This window comes from Prionailurus bengalensis, chromosome B1, assembly GCF_016509475.1.
Source record: "Prionailurus bengalensis isolate Pbe53 chromosome B1, Fcat_Pben_1.1_paternal_pri, whole genome shotgun sequence".
NCBI lineage: Eukaryota > Metazoa > Chordata > Mammalia > Carnivora > Felidae > Prionailurus > Prionailurus bengalensis.
In genome coordinates this window covers 111,736,786-111,761,814 of record NC_057344.1, presented here as the reverse complement: position 1 = coordinate 111,761,814, position 25,029 = coordinate 111,736,786, and the positions used below count along the sequence as shown (strand labels likewise).

The window sequence follows — 25,029 nt, the reverse complement described above, 5'->3', positions numbered from 1 at the left end:
TTTAGGTAATTGTCCAACTTTGGCAAAAATGTCACTCGTTCACAGAGTTGAACACATATCCTACCAGTTTTACATTGATTAATTAAAAAAAAAAGACCGTAGAGAATACTAATGAGAATATTTTATCATAATACATGTCGCTAAAATAGTAATCAGTAGTGTCATTGAGAGATTCAGTTTGGTTTTCTGCATGTTTGTCAGAAAAATATACAAGTATAGGACATTTCTTTTGAAATTTCAGGAGTTAGGAAGGAGAACAGTAGTAGACTTAAATGGATATGAATTTCCTGAATATTCTGTATTTTACCTTAAAGACTCCCCCGGGCTCTGAACCTTACTCTATTCTTTTTAAATATATTTTCCTTCTTTAATGTACTTTTCCTTGGTGATGGCATGAAAACACATGGCTTTATCTATTACCTGCATACTAATGAGCCCAGTCATCTCAGTATTAGCTCTGAAATACGTAATTACCCACTGTGTATTTCCACTGGGATATGAAACATAACTTCAAATTCAGTTTGTAAAGCTGACCTCATCTTTCTTCCCTTCTCACAGCCCTTTCCTCAATTTTCTATTTTTTATTTTTTAAACCCCCAATCATTTCTTTTACCTTGTGCCCTACCTCGTGAGTGGTAAACACTGTATCGTCACTTAAAGCCATGAATCTAAGAGTCATATTAAACTCCTCCCTTTCAATCACCTTACAAATATGGGTTGTCATGTTCTGTAGATGATACCTTCTGAATTGCCCTTAGATCTTTCCAACTAATACAGCCTCCCTGCCTTAGAACAGACCATTCTATCTTCTGGATATTTGTACCTCTACCCTCTCGCTGATACCTTTTTGAACCTATGTCTCATTAATCTGAAAAACAAAGAGAAAGAAACACTAAACCTTACTTAGACTCCTACATCTCCGGCTAGCTTCTACCCTATTTCCTGTTCTTTCCCTTTAACAACCTAAAGAATTATCCAGTCTTGGTATCTCAATTTCCTCACTTCTCACTCAGTCTTCAAGGCAAGCTAAATGTTCACTTTCCCTGCCACTGCTGCCTTTGTTGCCTCCTTCTGCCCCATAACATGAAAACAGCCATCATAATCCAGTGGGTATTAGTAATCTTTGCTGTACTTCACCTTTTAGCTGCATTTGATGCTGTTTGCTCCTCCTTTAACTCCTGTAATTTCATACCATATTTTCTATCTACCTCCCTGGGTAGTGGATTTAAATTGATCTATCTTCCCTATATCCTATGAATGTTCATTTTCTTGTTTATTCCTATGTTTATGTATTTTGAGAGAGAGTACTAGTGGGGGACAAGGGCAGAGAGAGAGAGAGAGAGAGAGAGAGTCTTAAGCAGGATCCATACTCAGTGTGGAGCCCAATGTGGGGCTCAGTGCCATGACTGTGAGATTGTGACCTGAGCCAAAATCAAAAGTTGGACGCTTCACTGAGCCACCCAGGTGCCCCTGAATGTTCATTTTCTTCACCTTTGTCATTAAATGTTGGAGTCCTTAAAAATTGAATTAGATTCTTCTACTGTACCTTTCTTAAAGTCACTAACCTAGGAGCATCTATGACACTATTCCCCTATCATCTCACATTTCTTAGTCCGTCCCCCAAACCAGATTTTTTTGTACCTCCTAGTTTTTCAACCCACCTATTTCTTTCACCACTGCCACCTTAGTCCAAGCTTTCATCATTTCTTGCCTAGATTTTCAGTACCATGTGGTAAAACAACACTCTTCCTAATTCATCATATTCTGACACTACTTTATTCCTTCATAGCACTTACCACTTCATGACTTTGTAAACTCTGTCTGTCTAGTATTCGTTCCCCTTTAACAGAGTATAAATTTCATGAACTCAGGGACTTTGATTTGTTTATTCCTATACATCCAGTATACAAACAGTGCTTGCCCCATATTAGGCACCCAGTAAATATTTGTTAACTGAGTGGGTAGACTGCCAGCAGGTCTACCCACATCTATTCCTGATCCTTTTCAGTAGCTCCTGTATTTTGGAGTCAAAGTAACGATAAACGCAAATCTGTGAATAAACACCGCTTAAAATTCTTCAGTGGCTTATCATACTTTTAGGATAAACATTGAGATCTTTAATGTAGATTTCAAGGCTTTGCATTATTACTTCAAGGCTTTTGGGGGGAGGTGGTACTCATCTGTGTCATACACTTCATTGCATCCATTTCTTCCCTTTTTACTTAGGTAGCTCCTACTCAGTCATCTTTTAGACGCCAGCTCGAGGCTTCTCCCCACAGAAGTCTTCCCAAACCACTTCCTACCCTCAGTGGATAAGTCTTCACACCATCATGGAATCATCATCCTTTTCTTCTGAGCACTTCTTCAGGTTTTTATTATACCTGAAATAATGTGATTATTTGGTTAATATGTGTTTTCTGCTTTCAGTGTAAAGGAAGGAGTCCATGTCTGGTTTTGCTCACCATTGACTGTTTAGCTCCAAGTTCTATGCCTTGGATAGAAGGTATACAGGCATTAAATACCTGTTGACAGAATTAATGTGTATGTTTCTTAAATATACCTTGCTCTTTCATTCCCCCTTGCCTTTGGTAACTGCTACTCTCTGAAACGCTCTTTTTCACTACTTGGGGCCTGGCTGATCCCTCCTCCAGCTGATTTTTGATGCCCCTCATCTGAACATATCCCTCTCAAAGCATGGCAGTTGTTAATTTACCTGTGCATCTATCCTGTTAGACCCTAAGCCTCTTGGGTACATGGGTAAGTTTTTATTCACTTTTGTGTTTTAACTACAAAGCTATGTCTATCATTCAGTAACCCAGGGAGGTTCAATTATAATTAGAAAATTCAATATCATAGTTACATAAGTAGCAACAGTTACTGAAGAAGAAGGTGGTCAGCAATTTCACATGCTGTATACAGATTGCAGAGGATGAATGAGAAAGAACCAAAAGACCAATAATGTTCCTTCTAGTTATTAGTTTCCTCAGGCCCCTCTTAAAGGGCAGTGACCCTCATATAATGCATCTTTTTTTACCACAATGCTATGAAGCTAGAAATCAACCACAAGAAAAAAATCTGGAAAGACCACAAATGCATACAGGTGAAATAACATGCTACTAAACAGTGAATGAGTGAAGCAAGAAATCAAAGAAATAAAAAGTTACCTGGAAACAAATGAAAATGAAAACACAACAGTCCAAAATCTCTGGGATGCACCAAAGCGGTTTATTTCATTTTATTTTATTTTTGTTTTTATTTTTATTTTATTTTTATTTTTATTTTTATTTTTATTTTTATTTTTATTTTTATTTTTATTTTTATTTTTATTTTTATTTTTATTTTTATTTTTAAGAGAGAGCTTGTGCAGGGGAGAGAGAGAATCCCAAGCAAGCTCCACACTCAATGTGGAACCAACATGGGTCTTGATCCCACAATCCTGGGATCATGACCTGAGCCAAAATCCAGAGTTGGACGATCAATTCACTGAGCCACCCAGGCACCCCAACAAAAGTGGTTCTAAGAAGGAAAGTTATAGCAATAGAGGCTCACCTCAAGAAGCAAGAAAAATCTCAACCTTACACTTAAAGGAATTAGAAAAAAAACAATACACAATACACAAAGCCAGCACAAGGAAAGAAATAAAGATTTGAGAGGAAATAAATGATATGAACACTAAACAAAACAATAGAACAGATCAGTGAAACCAGGAGCTGTTTGAAAAGAATCAACAAAATTGATAGACCTCTAGCAAGACTCATGAAGAAAAAAAGAGAAAGGACTCAAAATCACAAATGAGAGAGGATATAACACCTAACACCACAGAAATACTATTGTAAGAGACTATTGTGAAAAATTATATGCCAACAAATTGGACAATTAGAAGAAATAGATAAATTTCTAGAAACCTATAACCTATCAAAACTGAAGCAGGAAGAAATAGAAAATTTGAACAGACTGATTACCAGTAAAGAAATTAATCAGTGATTAAAAACAAAAAACCTCCCAACAAACAAAAGCCCAGGACAAGATGGCTTCACACGGGAATTCTACCTTTTTTTTTTTAATGTTTATTTTTGATAGAGAGAGAGGCAGAGAATCCCAAGCAGTTTTCATACTCTCAGTGCAGAGCCCAACTCAGGGCTGGATCTCACAAACCTGAACCAAAATCAAGAGTCAAATGCTTAACCCACTGAGCCACCCAGGCACCCCCTACCAAACATTTAAAGAAGAGTTAATCCCTGTTCTCCCAACTAGTTCAAAATATAGAAGAGGAAGGAAAACTTCCAGATTCATTCTATGAGGACAGCATTAACCCGATAGTAAAACCAGATAAAGACACCACTAAAAAAAAGAGAACTACAGGCCAATTTCCTTGATGAACATAGACACAAAGCCCTTTAAAAAATGCTAGAAAACTGAATTCAACAATAAATTTTAAAAAATTATTCACCATGATTAAGTGGGATTTATTCATGGGTTACAAGGGTGGTTCAGCATTCACAAATCAATGTGATACATCAATAAGAGAAAGGATAAAAACTGTATGGTCTTTTCAATACAAGCAGAAATGCATTTGACAAAGTCCAACATATTCATGATAAAAACCTTTATCAAAGTAGATTTAGAAGGAATATACCTCATAAAGGCCTTATATGAAAAACCCACAGCAAACATCATACTCAATGGGGAAAAACTGAGAGCTTTTCCCCCTAATACCGAGAACAAAACAAGGATGTCCGCTCTCACCATTTTTGTTCAACATAGTACTGGAAGTCCTAGCCACAGCAATTAGAAAACAAAAAGAAATAAAAGGCATCCAAATTAGTAAGGAAAAAGTAAAACTTTCACTATTTGCAGATGACATGACACTGTATATAGAAAACTCTAAAAGACTCCACCAAAAAAAAAAAAAAATACTAGAACTAATAAATGAATTCAGTAAAGTGTTAGGATATGAAATCAATATACAGAAATTGATTGCATTTCTATATACTAATGAAGCAGTAGAAAGAGAAATTAAAGAAACAATCCCATTTACAATTACACCAAAAATAATAAAATACCTAGGAATAAACTTAACCAAAGAGGTGAAAGACCTACACTCTGAAAACTACAAAACATTTATGAAAGAAATTCAAGAAGGCTTTAAAAAATGGAAAGACATTTCATGTTTATGGATTAGAAGAACAAATATTGTTAACAAATATTGTTGAAATGTCTATTGTTAAAATGTCAGAAGCAATGTGCACATTTAATGCAATTCCTATCAAAATACCAACAGCATTTTTCATAGAACTAGAACAAACCATCCTAAAATTTGTATGGAACCACAAAAGACCCCAAATAGCCAAAACAATCTTGAAAAAGAAAGGTAAAACTGTATCACAATTCCAGGCTTCAGGTTACAAAGCTGTAGTAATCAAAACAGTATGGTACTAACACAAAAATAGACACATAGATCACTGGAACAGAATAGAAAACCCAGATATGAACCCACAAGTATATGGTTAATTAATCTTCAACAAAGCAGGAAAGAATATCTGAAGGGAAAAAGACAATCTCTTCAACAAATGGTGTTGGGAAAACTGGACCACTTTCTTGCACCATACACAAAAGATAAATTCAAAATGGATTAAAGACCTAAATGTGAAACCTGAAGTCAAAAATCCTAGTAGAGATCACAGGCAGTAATTTCTCCGGCATCTGCCATTGCAACTTCTTTCTAGGTATGTCTCCGAAAGCAAGGAAAATAAAAACAAAAATAAACCATTGGGACTACATAAAAATAAAAGGCTTTTGCACAACAAAGAAAACAATCATCAAAACTAAATGTCAACCTACAAAATGGGAGAAGATATTTACAACTGATATATCCAAAAAAGGGCTATATCCAAAATATATGAGGAACTTATAAGACTCAACACCGAAAAATATAATCCAGTTAAAAATGGGCAGAAGACATGAACAGGCATTTTGCCAAAGAAAACACCCAGATGGCCAACAGACAACATGAAATGATGCTCATCAGCACTCATCATGAGGGAAATGCAAATCAAAACTACAATGAGATATCACCTCACACTTGTTAGAATGGCTAAAATCAACAACACAAGAAACAACAGGTGTTGGTGAGAATATAGAGAAAAGGGACACTTGTGCACTCCTGGTGGGAATGTAAACTGGTGCAGCCAGTATGGAAAGCAGTTTGGAGGTTCCTCAAAAAGTTAAAAAATAGAACTGCTCTACAATCCAGTAATCACACTACTAGGTATCTACTCAAAAAATACAAAAACACTAATTCAAAGGGATACATGGATCCCTATTTTCATTTACAATAGCCAAATCGTGGAAGCAACCCACTGTCCATTGATAGATGAATGGGTAAAGAAGATGTGGTGTATATACACAATGCAATATTATTCAACTATATGAAGGAATGAAATATTTCTATTTGCAAAAACATGTATGGAGTTAGTATAATGTGAAGTGCAACAAGTCAGTCAGAAAGACAAATAGGATTTCACTCATATGTGGAATTTAGGAAACAAATGAGCACAGGAAAAAAAAAGAAAAGATAAAGCAAGAAGCGTCTAGACTCCACTACAGAGAACGAGCTTGTGGTTACAAGAGGGGAGGTGGATGAGGGGGATGGGTGAAATAGGTGATGGGGATTCAGGAGTGTACTTGTCCTGATGAGCACTAGGTGATGTATGGAACTGTTGAGTCATTATATGGTACACCTGAAACTAATATAACACTGTATGTTAACTACATTGGAATGAAAAATTTTTTAAGGCAATGACTCTTTTTAACCCATGTTTAGCAGAAAGAGTTGTCTTTCTCTTTGAGAAATAAATTTTCTACACACTCATTTTTCCTAAATTTGCCTTCATTCAGGAGGGGCTTATTAAACAATAAGTGTTATTATTATTTATTATTATCATCTATGTCGATGCTATCCCAACCTGGAAAATCTACTGATGGATCATGCTTTGAGATTTGAATTATTAAACTTCCATTGAAATACTTGATAATAATTGAAAAATGATGTGTCTATCATCTTGATTGTAACAGCTTTTGTGGGACATCTGATTTGTAACCTTTCCAGTCTTTTGTTCATTAAAAAAAAGTCTTGGGAAGCTTTTAATTTTTAATAGACTTTGTAACAATTTACCATGGTTCTTCATTATTTATAATGTCAAACAGAAGATCTAGGGAAAGACTTTCCTATTTTATTTTAACAGATGTTAGACATCAGGATATGAAGAAAAGGAACAGTACAAATGTAGGACTTATGAAAAATTTTCAGTTATCTTTTACTTAAGTCACTTTGGTGAAAAGGGTATTTGCTGTGCAAAATAACATGCAGAAGCATAAAAAACTGCATTTTCAGCCTATTCTTGATGAGACTGATTTTATCCTTAATAAAAAAATATCTTGATATCTGCCTTGATAAAATTGATAAATATGCAAGAATATATATATGCAAGAATTTTCACTTGTGTAACATTACTTTTAAACTCTTCCAAAAATTTTTACTTCACCTTCATTTAGAATACGATAGCCTATTTTTTCTACTTCTTTAATATCATTTATATGTTTGAGTCCACTTTCACATCTTCAGCAGTAGTAGAATGGACATACAGAAACTTTACTTTGTTTAGAAACATAGGGACATAAGGCTTATGTATAAATGAATGTCCTTGGATGACTTTGGGGAGCTCTAGACTGTTAACAAAGGGAAAATAGACTTCTATTTTCTTTAACTCATTGTTTTTGGAGACTCTTTGTTTCAGCAGCTCAGCTTTCACCATAATACACTTGAATATATATGCTCTTGAATAGAATAGTGGAATTGTTGTCTACATTATTTCTAATCTCCCCTTTCCCTCCAGGGCATATGGCTGAATTCATGAAAGTTAAGTGCACACATGATATGACTTTAACCATTTTCTTTACAGCTCAGCTTTGTATTATGTGATACTGGTGTATTCCTATAGGTTTCTTTCAGCTTCTCACATCACTTAGTTTTTTATCCTTGTCACCTCTGGCATTTAAGTCTTAGGACTTGGATTGGCCACATTTATCTTTCTCCCCTTGTACACTTCATTCTTGACTCCTGTTTCTTTGCTATTACAACCCCATTGGGATTCTCTGACTCTCCTCCCCATCATCTCATTTTCCAGTTTTATTTTCTAAATACCTCTTTAACCTATCCATTTCACTCACTGACTCCACTTTAGTACAATCTGTCATCATTTCTTACCTAGATCCAACTTTAATTGCAAACATTATTCATGCATGCAGTTATTCTCTATGCATTTATCTCCACTCATTTCTCTAGTAATCACATGGTTCCTGGAACTTGCAGGAGCAACTTCTTATATGGGTCTAAGTTTACTCCTCCCACTTGAAAGAAAGAGTGATGTTTTTATTCCCCTTTTGTCACTCTGAATACAGTAAACATTGATTGATTAATTCTTTGCTTTAGGGTATTGTTCTTACCTGGAATATTTATTCAAAATACCCATTTTCATACATGTGGCTCTGGTTCATTCATTCAGGCTCCTGTGTAGTGGTGTGTCATTGTATCAGTAAGCTATAATTAATTTGTCCATTCTCCTGTTGGTGAGCATTTAGATTATTTTGAGCTTTATTTGGTATTACAAACTTCTTCAGTTAACATTCTTACAAATGACTCTTTGTACATGTGTATAAGAGATTCTTTAGGTACATATACCTAGGAATGGAATGGGATAGCTCATGCACATCTTCAGATTTATTACAGAATGTCAGACTTTTCAAAGTAATTTTACCAGGTTATACTTGTACCAACAGTAGATTTTCATTGTTCCACTTCCTAACATTTGGTATTGTCAGATATTTTTCCCAATGTATTAATGTGAAATGCTGTCTAATATTTATACTAAGACTTTATTGTATTCCTGTATTCCAGAAACAAACAGATAATGCATGTTTTAAAAATTACTTTCTGGAGCACCTGGATGACTCAGTTGGTTAAGTGTCTGACTCTTGGTTTCAGCTTAGGCCATGATCTCATGGTTCATGAGATCAAGCCTCATGTCAGGCTTTTTGCTGACAGTGCAGTCTGCTTGGGATTCTCTCTCTCCCTCTCTTTCTGCCCCTCTCCCACTCATTCTCTCTCTCTCTCTCTCTCTCTCTCTCTCTCTCTCTCTCTCTCTCTCTCTCTCAAAATAAACAAATACACATTTTTTAAAAATTACTTTCCATGTTAGCAATGAAAAGTATAAGAAATTAGAAATAAACCAATAATAGATGCGTAAGAACAAAACATTTAAAAACAAAAGCCTGAAATAAATGAAGGATAGTGCCATGTTTGTGGATAGAAAGATGTGAATTGAATGCAGGTCCACCAGTTGCACTGAACTTCACAAGCTGATTCCAATAATTTTTATGAAAGCACAAGAAACCAAATCTGGCCTACAAATTTTGAGGAAGCTGACTTGCCTTATATTTTCTAATAATCAAAACCCTGCTATACTGGTATAAGGCTAGACAAATAGATGAGTAGAACAGAATATAATATCCAGCTCTGTAAATCAGAGACAGAGCTCAGTAATCTCCACTTTTTTTTTAAATTTTTTTAACATTTATTTTTTTGAGACAGAGAGAGACAGAGCATGAACAGGGGAGGGGCAGAGAGAGAGGGAGACACAGAATCTGAAACAGGCTTCAGGCTCTGAGCTGTCAGCACAGAGCCTGACGCGGGGCACGAACTCACGGACCGTGAGGTCATGACCTGAGCCGAAGTCGGATGCTCAACCGACTGAGCCACCCAGGTGCCCCAATAATCTCCACTTTTTAACAAGGTGATTGTTACATGCCGAAGTAGAGTATGACAGATTTACTAAAACAGAGCTGTTAGCATTAAATATGTATTATTAGAGATGTTTTTATGTATTGCATCTAGATCATAGACACATACTTTTTTCTCTTTCTTATTTCAGCCATCAGAGGTGTACATCAGTTTCCTGTCAGTAATAATAACTTATTAATTGATTGTTGCCCTAGGGTGGGGAATGGATGCCTTCCTAGATTTACTGTTGCCATTTTTGCATGTTGGTTTCTCTGATAACTTCCAACGTTCACTACTTTGAGAATCTCTGGTCTTACGAGCTTGGGAGTTTTCTCTTAGAGTTTTGTTATCATTGTCAATGAAATGAATTTGAGATTCAAAACTTTAGTCAAATGTTACAAATATGAAAGCAGAGAATATGGTTTTTAGCTTCCTGTTTTTATTTTTAAGCAGTTATGTTTGCATAATGAAAAATCTTAAATTGTTCTGATTTACTTAAAAAAATTTTAGTGAAATTTAGGGAACTTTGTACATGACCCACTTATATACTAACAATAGGTCTATAAAAGTAGGATGGCTCTTCTTTATTTTTAGATTCTTAAGAAGTTAATGAAAGTGACCACATTTTCTTTTCATTTTAAATGTCAGATTTAAATGTCTTTTAATTTTAAATAACCCCTAATATTTAGTGAACTTTTTATGAATAATAAAACAAATGCTTTATGAATAATACAAACATTTGTTTCTTCTAAAAGTGTACTGAAAGCCTATATTGCAAAGCAGCATTACATATAAAATCAGCATACTTTTAGATTCTAAGCCATACACAGAGTATTGGAATATGCACATCAGTGTTTTCAACTGCAGAACTGTAATTAGTTTAACTTGGAAGGAAGAGGAATTGAGGAAGATCTAAAAGATATTTATCTATGTTTGATCATGAATATATGTTGAAAGAGCTTAGTTATTGGAGTTAGATCATTTTATTTTGTTGTTGTTGTTTGGTATTCAGTCTTCAAAATCCAGTGTCTATTTGAAATATTCAGACTGAGTTCTCACTTCAGACTAGCCACATGTTAAGTGCTTGATAGCCACACGTAGGCTAGTGGCTATCGTGTTGAACAGTGCCTGTCTCTAAGATTACAGTACTTCATAGGATTATTGTGGAAAGGAAATGTATATAAAAATACATATAAAAACTAAGTTCATAAAAAAACAACAAAGTCCATACATGCATAATAATACCTGGCCCATTATAGACAATAAATGTCTCTCTTTGCTCTCCATTATGGTAATAGTTTGTTATACTTTGTTTTTTTGTAACATTATGCATACTAGGAATTTTCAAGTCAATTTTTTTTTTTCAAATTGAAGAAAGCAAAACGTTATTTCTTTAAGCCAAGTGATAGTAATCAAGAGCCAGGCCTTTGTGGGACGTTTGGGTAGCTCAGTTGGTTAAGCATCCAACTCTTGATTTTGGCTCAGGTCATGATATCATAGTTCATGAGTTCAAGCCTCACATCAGGTTGTGCACCATCAGTGTGGAGCCTGCTTGGGATTCTGTCTCCTCTCTGTGCCCCTCCCCCGCTTGCTCTCTGTATCTTTCTCAAAAATAAATAAAAATAAACTTTAAAAAAAAAGAGCCAGGCCTTTGCAATAGACATTGCTACTTTCAATCATTTTGTTTCTTATTTTTCTTTCTAAGATTTAACTTTCATCTAAGGTTGTTGGAAATGTAGTTTAATTGGTTGGTATCAAATTTCTGGTTTTAGACTGATCCTGTTTCTTTGTATCTCATTTTCCACTGCTCTTTTTTAATGGTGCCTTTTATATACAACTAGAACTTCATTCTTGAAGAAAATATTCTCAACTAGGACCTATGTACTGTAATGAAATATTCCTGCACAGGACTTGGGAGACCTGAAGATGACAAGTCCTGTGATTTTTCTGTGGCTAGTTTTGTTTTTCCATTAACACATAGTAATTTTTTTTTTAAGTTTATTTTGAGCAAGAGAGACGTGGGAGGGGCAGAGAGGAGAGAGAGAGGGAGAGAGAGAGAATTCTAAGCAGGCTCCGCACCGTCCGTGCAGAGCCCAAAGTGGGGCTCCAACTCACTGTGAGATCACAACCTGAGCTAAAACCAACAGCCAGACACTTAGCTGACTGAGCCATCCAGGAGCCCCTAACACCTAGTAATTTTGTTTGAACAGTCACATCAGTGATTTACCTTTGTCCCAGGCTCTTGCCCTCAGCTTTATTGGGTCAAATATAGAAAAACAGAAGGCGTATTTGGTAATTAAAAATGTAAAATATAACTGTCCAGAAAATGTATAGTACTTGTAGCTTCAGTTAAGCACATTCTTTCACTATGAGTAAATAATAGGGTGGAGGTTCTTAGCATAAATTCAGAAAAAGTTATACAATTCAAATAACCCATCACCATGGAGCACTACCTACCACTGGGTCCAGATAGCTCAGTTCCTTGAACCAGGGACTGTTCTGCAGATGGGCTTTGGATGAACTCTGCCAACATTTACTTCCCTGTTTTCTGCCCTTCCATTTCCTCCACTTTAAGACATTCTTCTTTTAGATATTAACTACTTCTCTTTCCTTTACCCAGGAGCTATTCTTTTTCTTTAAGGTAATTTAGCTTGTCAAGGTAACAGATACATTGTGTGTTGCTTTTATAGTTTTAATTTTTGTTTTCTGTATTTCCAACTTTTTGAGAAATAGCTCATTCTTCCTTTTTCCCCAAGAATAAGCTATACTTCTATTTCTCCACAGTGATTGGTAGTAAACTCCTTAAACACAATAGGCTTGTGTCTGTATTAGTAATAGCACGAAGCATATATATGGGAGGAAAAATCACTGGCATTGTATCTTTGTTCACAGCAAACCTTCCTTAGGATAGGAAAAGAAAACAAAGATTAATTTCCTGGGTTTGAAGCCAGGAAGAAAATAATGGTGTTCTTAGTGATCTGGAATTGAGAAGTAGGCCCAGGGTTAATTATAGAAAAAGTATAAGGGGTTTGGGGACTGGTATTTATCTTAATATGCTAGACTTGGAATTTGAATAGAGAATTCTCATCCAGACTCTTAACTATGTATGGATGTTAAGCGTAAGGCATCTAAAAACACCAGTCACCCCTTTTCTAGGTTGGTTTGAAACTTTGTAATGAATTAGGCTGACAATACCTGAACCTACAGATCATCTTAGCATCAGTAAAAGTGAGGCGGACAAAAATAAATTTCCTCATAATTTAGTTCAACAGCAAGTGCCATATTTGAAGAGTTCTTGCCTTAAAAAATTACACTCAATTTAAATCAAATTATCAGTACACAGGAAATACAGAGGATAGAGGAAGCAAGCAGCACCAAGAGAAGAACAATCAGCCAAACCTAGAAATTGAGAAATTCTACAGGACAAATGACACAATTTCTCCAATACATCAGTGGCATGGAGGGCTGTTACAGACTAAAAGAGGACTACAGAGGAAGTAGGGGGGTTGCAAGTTGGGGTGCACCTGGATGACTCAGTTGGTTAGTGTCCAACTCTTGATTTCTACTCAGGTCATGATCTCACAGCTCATGAGCCTGAACCCAGGCCGGGCTCCCGCACTGACAATACACAGCCTGCTTGGGAAAATGGTAACTTTTTTAAGTAGGGTAATGGGTACAAGGAGGTGTATATGTTCTCCTCCCTACTTTTGTGCATATTTGAAAATTGTCATGATAAAAGCTAAAAAAAAAAAAAGGGGGGGGGATGCCAAAGACAGAAATATTTTTTTGTAAATTCTTAACTATTGAGAATAAACTCCAGAACCCTTCCCATGGCCTACAAAGGCCTGTGGTCTGACCCTGGCTGTTTCTCAGACCTCATATCTTTTTCTCCCCATTCCAGCCATTCATTCAGGTCCCCCACTTACGTAGAATATGCAAAGAACAATTTGCCTCAGAGCTTGTTTGTATTTGTCTTTCTTCTGCTTAGAATTCTTTTCCTCCAGTTATCTAGCTGGCTGGCTTTCTTGGGGGAACTTTGTTCCAATTTTGCTTTAACTGAAAGTCCTACCCTGACCACCCTACATAAAATAACCTCCCTCTCCTGGTCACTATCTTTGCTTGCTCTGAAGTATTTACTTTTTCGTAGCATTTCCCACCATTTGCTTATTGTCATTCATTCCCAAGAATGTTAGCTGCAAGGTGGTAGGGTCTTTATCAGTTTTATTGACAGTTGTATTGCCAGCACTTTAGAACCATGCCAAGCACTTACTTACATACTCAATAAATATTTATGAAATAAAACAATAAACACTTGAGGTCACATTTAATAAAACAGGCATGATTTTCCTCTCTGCAATTGTTCAACTTACCTTTCACTTGTATTATCATCTTTTTTTTTTTTTAATGTTTATTTATTTAGTTTGGGAGAGAGACATAGAGCATGAGCAGGGGAGGGGCAGAGAGGGAGGGAGACACAGAATCTGAAGCAGGCTCCAGGCTCCGAGCTGTCAGCACAGAGCCCAACGCCGGGCTTGAACTCATGAACAGCAAGATCATGACCTGAGCTGAAGTCGGAGGCTTAATCAACTGAGCCACTCAGACCCCCTCACTTGTATTATCATCTTTACCTAGAAGTAGGTAGTAGAGAATTGTGAAGAACCTCACTCCTTATTCTAACACAACACTTCAAGGGGCGCCTGGGCGGCTCAGTCGGTTAAGCATCTGACTTTGGCTCGGGTCATGATCTCAGTTTGTGGGTTCGAGCCCTGGGACAGGTTCTGTGCTGACAGCTCAGAGCCTGGAGCCTGCTTCAGATTCCATGTCTCCCTCTCTCTCTGTCCCTTCCCCGCTTGCTTGCTCTCTCTCTCTCTCTCTCTCTCTCTCTCTCCAAAATGAATAAACATTAAAATATTTTAAATAAATAAAATAACACTTCAAGGTAGAAAATCAGGGCACTTTATTACAGGAAACCCTGAAAAAGTTATATTCCAGATGTATTAGACTTTTAGGCATCCAATAATATGTAAAGATTTTAATTTAAATTTCTTCCATGTACCACTTAAGTAATGGAGAGCTCTCTCAAATCTGAGATGCTACTTGCAAGCAGTCGGCTTTCTAATTACTTTAAAATGTGTATTACAATATTTCTCGACTTCCTTTTGGATAAATCCCAGGATAAAACTCTTCTAATAAAAAATGTTGCCCCTGAGTTTGCCAAATTGAGTATTTAATCTATTAGTATAATCTTGGCATTTATGATAGTAGGAATCAATATATGCCTTTTGTGAATAAAAACATTTAAGTTTTCTTTTTAAAAACAGATTAGATTGAGACCTTTAATCTAAGTTTTCTTTTTAAAAACAGATTAGATTGAGACCTTTAATCTAAGTTTTCTTTTTAAAAACAGATTAGATTGAGACCTTTAATCTAATTTAAGTTTTCTTTTTAAAAACAGATTAGATTGAAGGTCTCAATCTAATCTGTTTTTAAAAAGAAAACTTAAATTTTTTTTCACTTGTTTTGCTTTTCTTTATACCTTTCATTTTAATTGTTGTGTTTATTTTGGTTTTAGGGTGTTTTTTTTTCTATTAACTTGCTCTTTTGCCATTCTATCATATAGACTTATGTTTATTTATTAGTCAGGACTTTGTGGGGACAGAAATCCAGATCAAACTATCTTAGGCAAAAGGTAGAATTTCTTATAAGGATACTAGATTTATCAAGTACTAGCAAAACCATGGGCAGAGCAGGGATGCCCCTGATCCTTAGGGATGACTTCAACACTGTCAGAACATTCTTTTGATTGGTTTCATTCCTCTTTGAAGATTTTCAGAAGCATAACTCCTAGCATCTCCCTAGAGCTCTCAGGAAGATATTATATCTCTCTGCTCAGTTTCCATATGACCCTGAACCAATCACATGGGTCTGGGGTTTGACTATGGTCTAGTTTGATCAGAAAATCAGGGATTTAGAGTCATGCAAAGGCACAATCATCCTCACTAAAGTTAAATGTGGACAGAAAGCACAGAAAAGTGAGACATTTACAACAGTCAGCACCTGGGCTTCTCCTAAAGTTAGGGGTGTATCTGTATATAATTGGAATAAAACACAGTGTTCTGCTATTTAATACAAGCATAGTACAATTACTTCCCTTGGTTTGGACAGTATACCACTTAGCTTTAGGTTTTGCTTCAGCAATGAAGTCACATTGATAGTCTATAATGAGATACTTAGTATTACTGAACTTTACTTTATTATTCAGTTACACCATCGCAGTAAGCCTGGAAGGAGAAGTAGATTAATCAGAGATAGATTCTTCATTCAGGGAAGAGAGTGATGGTTGCAGGGAGAAAGCATACAGTACTTGAAGTACGTATCCTAATACCAGAACACAGCGCTATTCAAAGGCTCAACTCATTTCTGTTTTTGTTTGAGAAATGGGGAAAATAGAAGAATGGGGACACTACATGCTTAGAGAATTAAGGGTATTTTGTTTGTTCTGGGTATGTTCCATAAATTATTAGATCTGTAAAATGACAATTCCAAGTCCTCTGTTTTTTATTAATTATCTCTTAATGGGCAATAAAACTGCTTTGCATCTGTTAGCAAATAAAGATTGTACTAAGAAAAATGGGACCTATGATTTCACTGTTTTTTATTCTTTATAATAGTAAAAATTTTATCATGATAATACAGCATTCATTCCCTTTCACTAAACCTGTCTCCCTTTCACACATACATAAACACATAATATTCACAAAGCATTCTGACCTATCCTAACCCCAGGATTCTTCTCATCTTTTAAAGGATCCTTTCTGTCCAAGGATCCATTAAAAACCCTCAGTGTGACTTTTGGTCTCTGTGGGGGCATGAAGTCCACTCAACCATTAATTTAAGCAGCTATAACACGAACCACATTATAAGTGAAAGTCTTATAATCTCCTGGCATTTCCAGTAGTAAAGAAGTTTGGTTGTCTCTGCCCTATACCAACTTTCATACTATAATAGAGGACAGAAACATAGTTAATAGAGTGTGGACATGTTCTTGGAGCAGATATAACAAAGGAGTTTCTTGTTTGATAACCTGTAAATTTCACTAATAGGAGCAAAAGAGAATGATTAAAATTTATATGGACATGGAAAGAATAAAAAGTGCCTAACTTTGTATAAACATGGATTCCATAATCCAGAGACAACCACTCTTAGCATATTGGCATATATCTTTCCAGATTTATGTTGTTTTGCATATGTTTTCGAAAATTGGAGACATACTCTTATACATTGTTTAACACATCAATATTTTAACATACTTTCCTTGATACAATAACAATAATGAGTGTTAAAATTTAATTGTATTCTATGTAGTAAATATAATAAATTAATTTGTTATTACAGGTTGAGTAAATAGTGGTGTCGGTAGGTAAATGTTGGTTGAACACTCTTAAACTCATAACTAAGTTTGAAAATCTGGGAAATGTTTTTATAGAAATGTGTTTATGTCACTACATTGGCTCAGTTTTAGTATTAATTGTGATTTTTAAAGTTTTTCTGCTTTTCTTCCCAGATCCAAGTATTTTAGAACATGCTCAAGAGGTGAGCACTTAACTATAGAGGTAAGTAAGTCTTGAATCTGATTGGATAAAAGTCCCTTCAGGAAGGCAGAAGGGACATTTTTCTTTTCATTAAGGGCCCTAGATTTAGTATGGACTTGTTATATTTCAGTATTATTGATGCCAATGAAAAGGAAAAGAATTGGGGTGGGGAGGGGAGGGGTGAATAGGGCGAAGTTTGCAGAAGATTACGGTCCTGTTCTTCTGATAGAATTGCTATTTCTACTAAGAAGTGGTGTTTTTGTTTTTTGTCTTTTTTTTCACAGTGCACAATTCAAAGAGAGGGTACTCTTGTGCAGTTACAATGGCTCAGTAGGCAGTGATTCTAGACATAGATGGTTGGCCTGCCCCAGTAAAGAAGTACAGCAGGATCAAAGCAGAAAGCTGACTTTAAGCAACTCCACAGGATGAATCACTGAGTTTCTTATTCTTTGTGTGTAAAATATAATAATAGAATCTATTCAGTCCCTGCTATGTCCCACCTACTCCACCATAGTTTATAAACGTCATCACACATAATTCTTAATGTAGTTCTGCTGAATGGGTGGCAGTCATCCCATTTTATGGATGAGAATGAGAGGCTTAGACAGGTGAAGAAGTTGGGCTTTGTTACAGCCCATAAATGGCAGAACCTAAATCCAGTCCAAAACTGCCTGGCTTCAAAGGTTGAACACTGTACGTCACTGCCTTCTATATTAAATAAGGAAGCAAGTAAACCAGAAATTAGTTTTTTTTTTAAATCACAAACCAAAAAACAAACAAAAAGTTCAAGATAATAATTTTAAACAATTTTAAGTCACTTCTTTAAAAAAATTTTTTTTTTGAAAAAAAAAATTTTTTTGAACGTTTATTATTGAGAGACAGAGAGAAACAGAGCATGAGCATGGAAGGGGGAGAGAGAGGAGAAGACACAGAATCCAAAGCGGGCTCCAGGCTCTGAGCTGTTAGCACAGAGTGGGGCTCAAACTCACAAACCGCGAGATCATGACCTAAGCCGAAGTCGGACACTTAACCGACTGAGCCATGCAGGTGCCCCAAGTCACTTCTTTAAATTCTTGTCATTCTAAACCTTTTAAATGCATTGTTTTCTTGATTTTAATCATGTTAATATTTAATAATAGATAATGTTAACAATAAAACTTTTTTCTTTTGGTGTTTATCAAATTATTTATAGTTTAAATACAAATATTTTAGTAATACAATTTAGTAGTAATGACTTTCATTTAGTCATTGGATATAATACTGTTCATCACATCATCAACAAATTGTTTACTTTCCTGTCTGTAGAAAGACAGACACTATATTTGAGAGCAGTGACTACCATTTGGTAGATTTTCAGTAAACAGTTAATGAATAGATGAATAAATATAAATATTATAAGATAAATTCTTATTTGGGTATCTTTTAAGGCCCTGTTTCTTGAGTAAATTCTCCTTCTTATGACATTAAATTTTTTTTGAATTCAAGTGGAAAATTCTGGTAGTATGGGTTTAAAACACCCATATGAAATAATTCAGGTGAAATAGTTTATAAGTTTTAAAAAGTTTCTGATTTATGAAGAAAATTGCTTTAATTCTCCTTTTTCTTTTTCATATAAATCATAAATAACAGTATATACTTATCTTGGCTATCTTATAGGACTGTTGAATATATCAAATGAACTAGTGTATAAAGGGACACATGACTCAAATATCTTAAAAGTATAAAGGTATATTATTTTTGAAGTGAAAAAGTGACAATTTTTTATGAGGTATGTACCTTAGAAAAATATCCCCCCTAACGCTTGCTTTCTTGTTCTTTCAGTTTGAGAATCTAGTAGAAAGTGATGAAGTAAGTATTTCCACAGTAGTGCAAAACCCATATTTGTTCTCATGAATCATCGCATTAATCCTAGGTTTTATTTAAAAAATTTTTATTTTATTGTCTTTCAGGATTATTATTTTTTGGTTTTTATTTTTACTTCTTAGTCCCTAACTATGTCCTTTTACCAATTTATATTAGCATATCATTCAGAATTTTCTCATGTATAACATATATAATACTATATATATGGTATATTACATATAGTTTTATATGTTGGTTTCATGTATTTTATATATATATAAATATATATCATATTTTAAAGCATGCTATAGAACTCAAGGAACTTTAAAAAGGATATTTCTAACCTCTTGCCATTAGGTAGGTAAAATTCTTCAACAACCCAAGGTAGATCCATTCTTTAACCATAGTTTTCATAGATTTCTGAGGGTAGAATTTATGCATGCCCATTCTATAATCACTTTCTGACTTTAGCCATTCTCTTTTTTATCAGTTATTCTTTTTGTTGACTTTTTGCATTTCATCTCATCTAAAACTTAAATTTAAGATGCATTTGAAGTACAGAAGTGTGAAAATATGAAAAAAGTACAGTGTAGAATTAATGAACTGTGGTGTATACTTCTTATGCACTGGTTATAGTTAGAAGAGCTTTAGATTGTGAGCTAAACTTCAGTTTCACTAAACTAATTATATGAGTTTGTGCAAGTTACTAAACCTCCCTTGGGCAAACTTTATACAACTCTAAAATGAGTTCTATAAGAACACTGAGAGCTCTGACCTTTTATCACTTTTTGTTGCTAAGGGAAAAGGAAAATGTATCAAACTAAATTTAAATTATCGTTTAGCCCAACATTTCCGAGTGTGTATGGAATACTATTTCAGAATGTAAATTAACATGGTAAAGGTTCTGAGAAGAACTGTTAAGAGAACTGTTAAGAAAATTATTTAAACCTATTCAACTCAGCATTTCCCAAATTAATTTGGGTATGATTCCTTTTTTCAGATAATACTACATATTTATTATCCTCTGATAGAACACATTTGGGAAACTAGCATAGCCTTTGTTTCCCAGTAAAATTTCTCCCAAATACATTTATGTTTCATAGAACCCAGTTTCTTTCCCATTTCAAGTCATTTTAATTCCATGTTATTTTTTAAGATAAGTGTAAGCAAACACTTTACATAATATTTTTAAAGTTTCTAAACTCTAGAAGTGCTAAATGTAAGAGTCCTTTCAACCTTTATTGCATCATACTGCTTTTCAAAAGAATGTGGTTCCATGTGTTTTCCTAAGATGCTTTTTGTTTGGTTGAGTTTTTTGTTTGCTTTTGTTTTTCCTAACTGGTCTTCTCCCCTTCTGTGTCATGTTTTGTGTTTGGTTTAGTTGAACATCACCCTATTTTGTGGTACTGTTTCTTATCAGCACCTGTTTCCTGTTGTTATTTGCCCATATATGTTAACTATCACATGTGAATAGCTTAAGTGTGTAAGAAAGATGCATAAATTCAAATCAGCTTTGTAAGTAGTTCTGGTTTACTTTGGAGGAAAAAAAAACTATAGGTAATTTCATAACCGTGTGAAGAAAAAAACAAAAACAATTCATTCTCATCATTTGTGGTAGTTATGTCCTATAAAGTTGCTGTAAATGCTGAATTACTGAATACCAACTGGAAATTACTCTTAGGAAAAATGGAGAGTTAGATTCCTGTAAGCTTCTAGCCACAACATTTTCATCGCCCAATCAGTAAATTACCTTGTTTTAGATTTCTGTTTTACACCTTATTTTAATATATATTACTGATTCATTAACATTGAACTCATGGCCAACAGCATTGTAAGTCATGTCTGAACAGAAGCCTATCCGACACACACATTTTTTCCATAAGGCTTGCCACAGTCTTCATGTGACTAGGAATATTAGACAGCACTTCAGCACCATACAGTGAAATCACCAACAATACACAAACAGGCAAAAAACATGGCACTCAGTAGACTGTAACGAGGACAGTAGGAGAACTGAAACAAGAAGGCAGAGCATCGCTATGTTCTACCTCAACTGGGAAGGTGCATATCGAGCAACTCGAAGTTTTTTGCTGCTCTGTGAAAGTCTGTTCATGATGACAAAAGTGCAGGGGTTATTAGTTTTTTTGTTAAAATACATTTTAGCCTTATAGGTAAATTTACAAATATGGAATCTACAAAGTATGAAGATCAACTGTAAATGAAGAGGGCATAGAAAGTATATTGTCTAGTACCATCCTGACCACAGAAGTTCATTTGGTATAGAATATATATTTGTTAGAAAAAGTTAAGAGGGGCGCCTGGGTGGCTCAGTCGTTAGGCGTCCGACTTCGGCTCAGGTCATGATCTCGCGGTTCATGAGTTCGAGCCCAGCGTCGGGCTCTGTGCTGACAGCTCAGAGCCTGGAGCCTGTTTCAGATTCTGTGTCTCCCTCTCTCTCTGACCCTCCCCGTTCATGCTGTCTCTCCCTGTCTCAAAAATAAATAAACATTAAAAAAAAAAAAAGTTAAGAAATGTCCAATAATTAGTTAATATAAATTAAGCTAAATATTTAATTTTGCTTTTGAGAAATAGTAAAATTTTAAAGCTTTTTGTTTAAAACACTCTTAATAATAAAATTTGTTTACATGATAAAAATAGATAAGCAAAAAATATTTTGATTAAATAAAAAATGTGTTGAATTGCCTCGCATAGAATTCACCTAATGAAATTTCTTTAATTGTTTAATTTTTATACAGGGGGAAAGTCCAGGAAGCAGTCATAGGTAAGTAAAGCTTTTTTTTTTTTTTTAATGTCTGTGTGAACCATAAGAAGCTCCCTAAGAAGCGAGGCTCTGTCATTTGCTTGCTTTGAGGGATTGAACAGTTTACATTTTAGGACCTTAGTTTTCTCTTTCTGTCAGATTGAGACAAATAATAATGTCTCAAACTGTTGTTTTGAACATTAAGGAATTGAATGTACATGATTGCCTAGTGCTCTCCTATTGAACCTAAGTCATGTATATTGTAGTTTTTAATAAACTATTTAATATTAATAATTACATTTCCTTGAATTTTTAAAATGTGATCGCCCTTTTTCTTCCTCATGACATTCTAAAGTTTGTTTTACTAATAAGGTTAACTAGAACCTTGATACTTCAATTTGTTTAAACAGCCTCTTTAGATTCTTCCTGAGCTACTTGAAAAAGAACCATCTGTCTTTAACTCAAGAGTTCTTAATATCAAGAGAATATTTTCATATACTGTTTCATATTTTGAATGAATGTTCTTTATCTTTTTTAGTTTAGCAAACATTAGGCAACTATCATGTGGCACTATACCAGGCACTGGGATTAAAAAGTCAAACATGGTTCTCTCCATTAGAAGAAAGAATATCCTGGTCTAGGAGGTAGTTTGTGTAGACGACTAATTTCAACATAAGATGGGGAAAGAGATTAATTAGCAGTTATAAAACATGCAGGGAAAATGCAGGAGAGACCCTTTGCCTAAAATGTGTGAGAAGAGGTGTGTTGTGGTAGACTTCTTTAAGATAACACTTAGGTCAATCCTGGGAGTGTTGGCTAGTGATGACTATCCAGAGGAGGAGAGCATTCCAGACAGAAGAAATTGCACGAACAAAGGGGGTTGACAGGAAAGAGTTACAAGAGAATTTTGTGGAGGGATGGATATGTTTGTATCTTCCTTTGTGTTGAAGTTATATGAGTATATACAGTTGTCAAAACTCTTAAGTGAAATAACACTTGAAATGTGTATTTTATGTGAGACCTCAAAAAGAAAACTTAAAAAAAAAAAAAAAGCCCCAGGCAGAAGTTAGGGCTAGAGGAACAGAAGTAGGAGACATTACCTTATACTGATGGTTAAAACCGTGATCATTATCAAGATCACCCACCCGAGATTGGGACCAGGAGGAAGTGGGTTGGTTGGAGTGTGTGGAGAGAGAGCAACGGTCTGAGAACTGAATAGGCAAACACTAGAAGAGGATTCTGAAGACAACCAAGACTCAGTGGGCAAAAACAATTAAAAGAACATGGTGGACATAATCTGTCTTTATCTCATTTCCCTCGTGTGTATCATCTCTGTCTCTACCTGCTAATGTTGATTGATGTGAGGATTGAAATTAATTAATATACGTAAAGCACATTGAAGAGAACCTGATACAAATTAAGTGCTAGATGTGCTATCAGTGTACATTTAGTTTCATGAATTTTGGCTGAAATGGGAAGGAGAGGGAGCAGTAACTAGAAAAATATATAGGTAAAATGAAGATTTTTCCTTCTTCTTTTTTTTTCTTCCTTCCCTCTTCCCTTCACATGGAAGAAAGGTAAAGACAGATAAAAAGTAGGGTGAAGCTGAAAGAGAGGTGCTAATTAATAGGCAATGTCCCAGGGAATGCCCTGGAGTGGGGGAGGGAGGGTGGCATCCATGTCAAATGAATCAAGAGTAGAAGTATAGCAGATGACCTTGAACAAGTTAAGGAATGCCAGCTCTTCAGAGGATTGAGGGAAGAATAGAGAGGATAGACTTAAGTAAGAGGTGAGGTGGAGGTGAGGTGGCAAGAAGTTGAAGGAATTGCTGGTTGATATCCTCATATCTCAGAGTGGGGTGAAGTTAACTTCTGAGAGAAAAGAGTTTAAATGCAGAACTTAAGGAGTACTTGAAGATTTGAAGTATAGCTTAAGATGTGAGAGGTAATTGATCATGTCTAAGAAAAGGGTTATTGCTAGGGACTGAGAACCAGATAGGTGTTAGATTTTCTTTAGCAGCTCTCAGGAGAAAGGGCTAATCATGGAAGTGATCCAAGGTCAGAAAGTAAGCTGGGTGAATATGGTATTATGATAGGAATGCAAGAAGGTGTGTATGTTGGTAAGAAAGTACTTCAAATTTGCCATGGTGTCCACATTGGTTGTATGTGAAGTATGGCCAGGTAATCAGCATGGGTTGACGAGGAGAAAAGGGAAGGATCAAGGGCCTATGGTGACCAGACTGACTGATTGGCCAGGATAAATCGGGAGAGTATCGGGTATGAGAGTTAAGAGTCCTAGAATGAATGGTAAGAGGGCTATCAAAGCATAGCTTTATGCTTTATGGTGAATATTTTGGGATATGGCCAGATGGCTGAAGCAGAGCCAAAGTGAAGGTAAATGGAGTCCACATATCTTAGAAGTGGTTGTAGTGCTAAAAAATAATCTGAGAATATATCATCCTATTCAACATATATACCAAATTATAGCAAGTGTTAGAATGTATGCCTTTTTACTCTTAACAATTGAAATTATAGCATCAAATTGCTTTAATACATTTTGGACAGTAAAATTTTAGTATTTCTCTGGTTTATGAGTTTTTTATTTGGACTTGAACTCATCAGAAGTATTTTTTCTTTTCTTTCTTTTTCTCCCTCATTTTTCTCTGTAGACCTCTTACTGAGGAAGAAATTGTTAACCTAAGAGAGAGGCATTATGATTCTATTGCTGAAAAACAGAAAGATCTTGATATGAAAATTCAAAAAGAGGTAAATAGTCTTTTATGTTGCTTAAGTATGTGTTCTCATAAAGCTTCAGTTTATAGTATGGAGAAAATTGTCATTAATATAGGGCATATGAACAGTCACTGAACCTATATTTAGATATTATACAGATGAAAATTATTTAAAAGTAAGAGAAGAACAAAAAGTAAAGAATAATGTTCCAGTCTATTATAGTTTCTTTTATTTTGATTTAATTGATCAGAAATCATATGCTGC

The 25,029-nt window shown here is 35.1% G+C and overlaps 1 protein-coding gene across 2 annotated transcripts in view; it reads left to right on the top strand.

Annotated features, from left to right (window-relative positions):
• Positions 1-25,029, top strand: part of AP1AR (adaptor related protein complex 1 associated regulatory protein) — a 39,625-nt gene that overhangs the window by 5,547 nt on the left and 9,049 nt on the right. For both annotated transcript variants that reach the window (XM_043570329.1, XM_043570320.1), the window contains exons 2-5: positions 17,403-17,451; positions 19,252-19,278; positions 22,029-22,054; positions 24,702-24,798. In XM_043570329.1, coding sequence (XP_043426264.1) covers positions 17,403-17,451; positions 19,252-19,278; positions 22,029-22,054; positions 24,702-24,798 — 199 coding nt within the window. The remainder of the gene's footprint in view (positions 1-17,402; positions 17,452-19,251; positions 19,279-22,028; positions 22,055-24,701; positions 24,799-25,029) is intronic.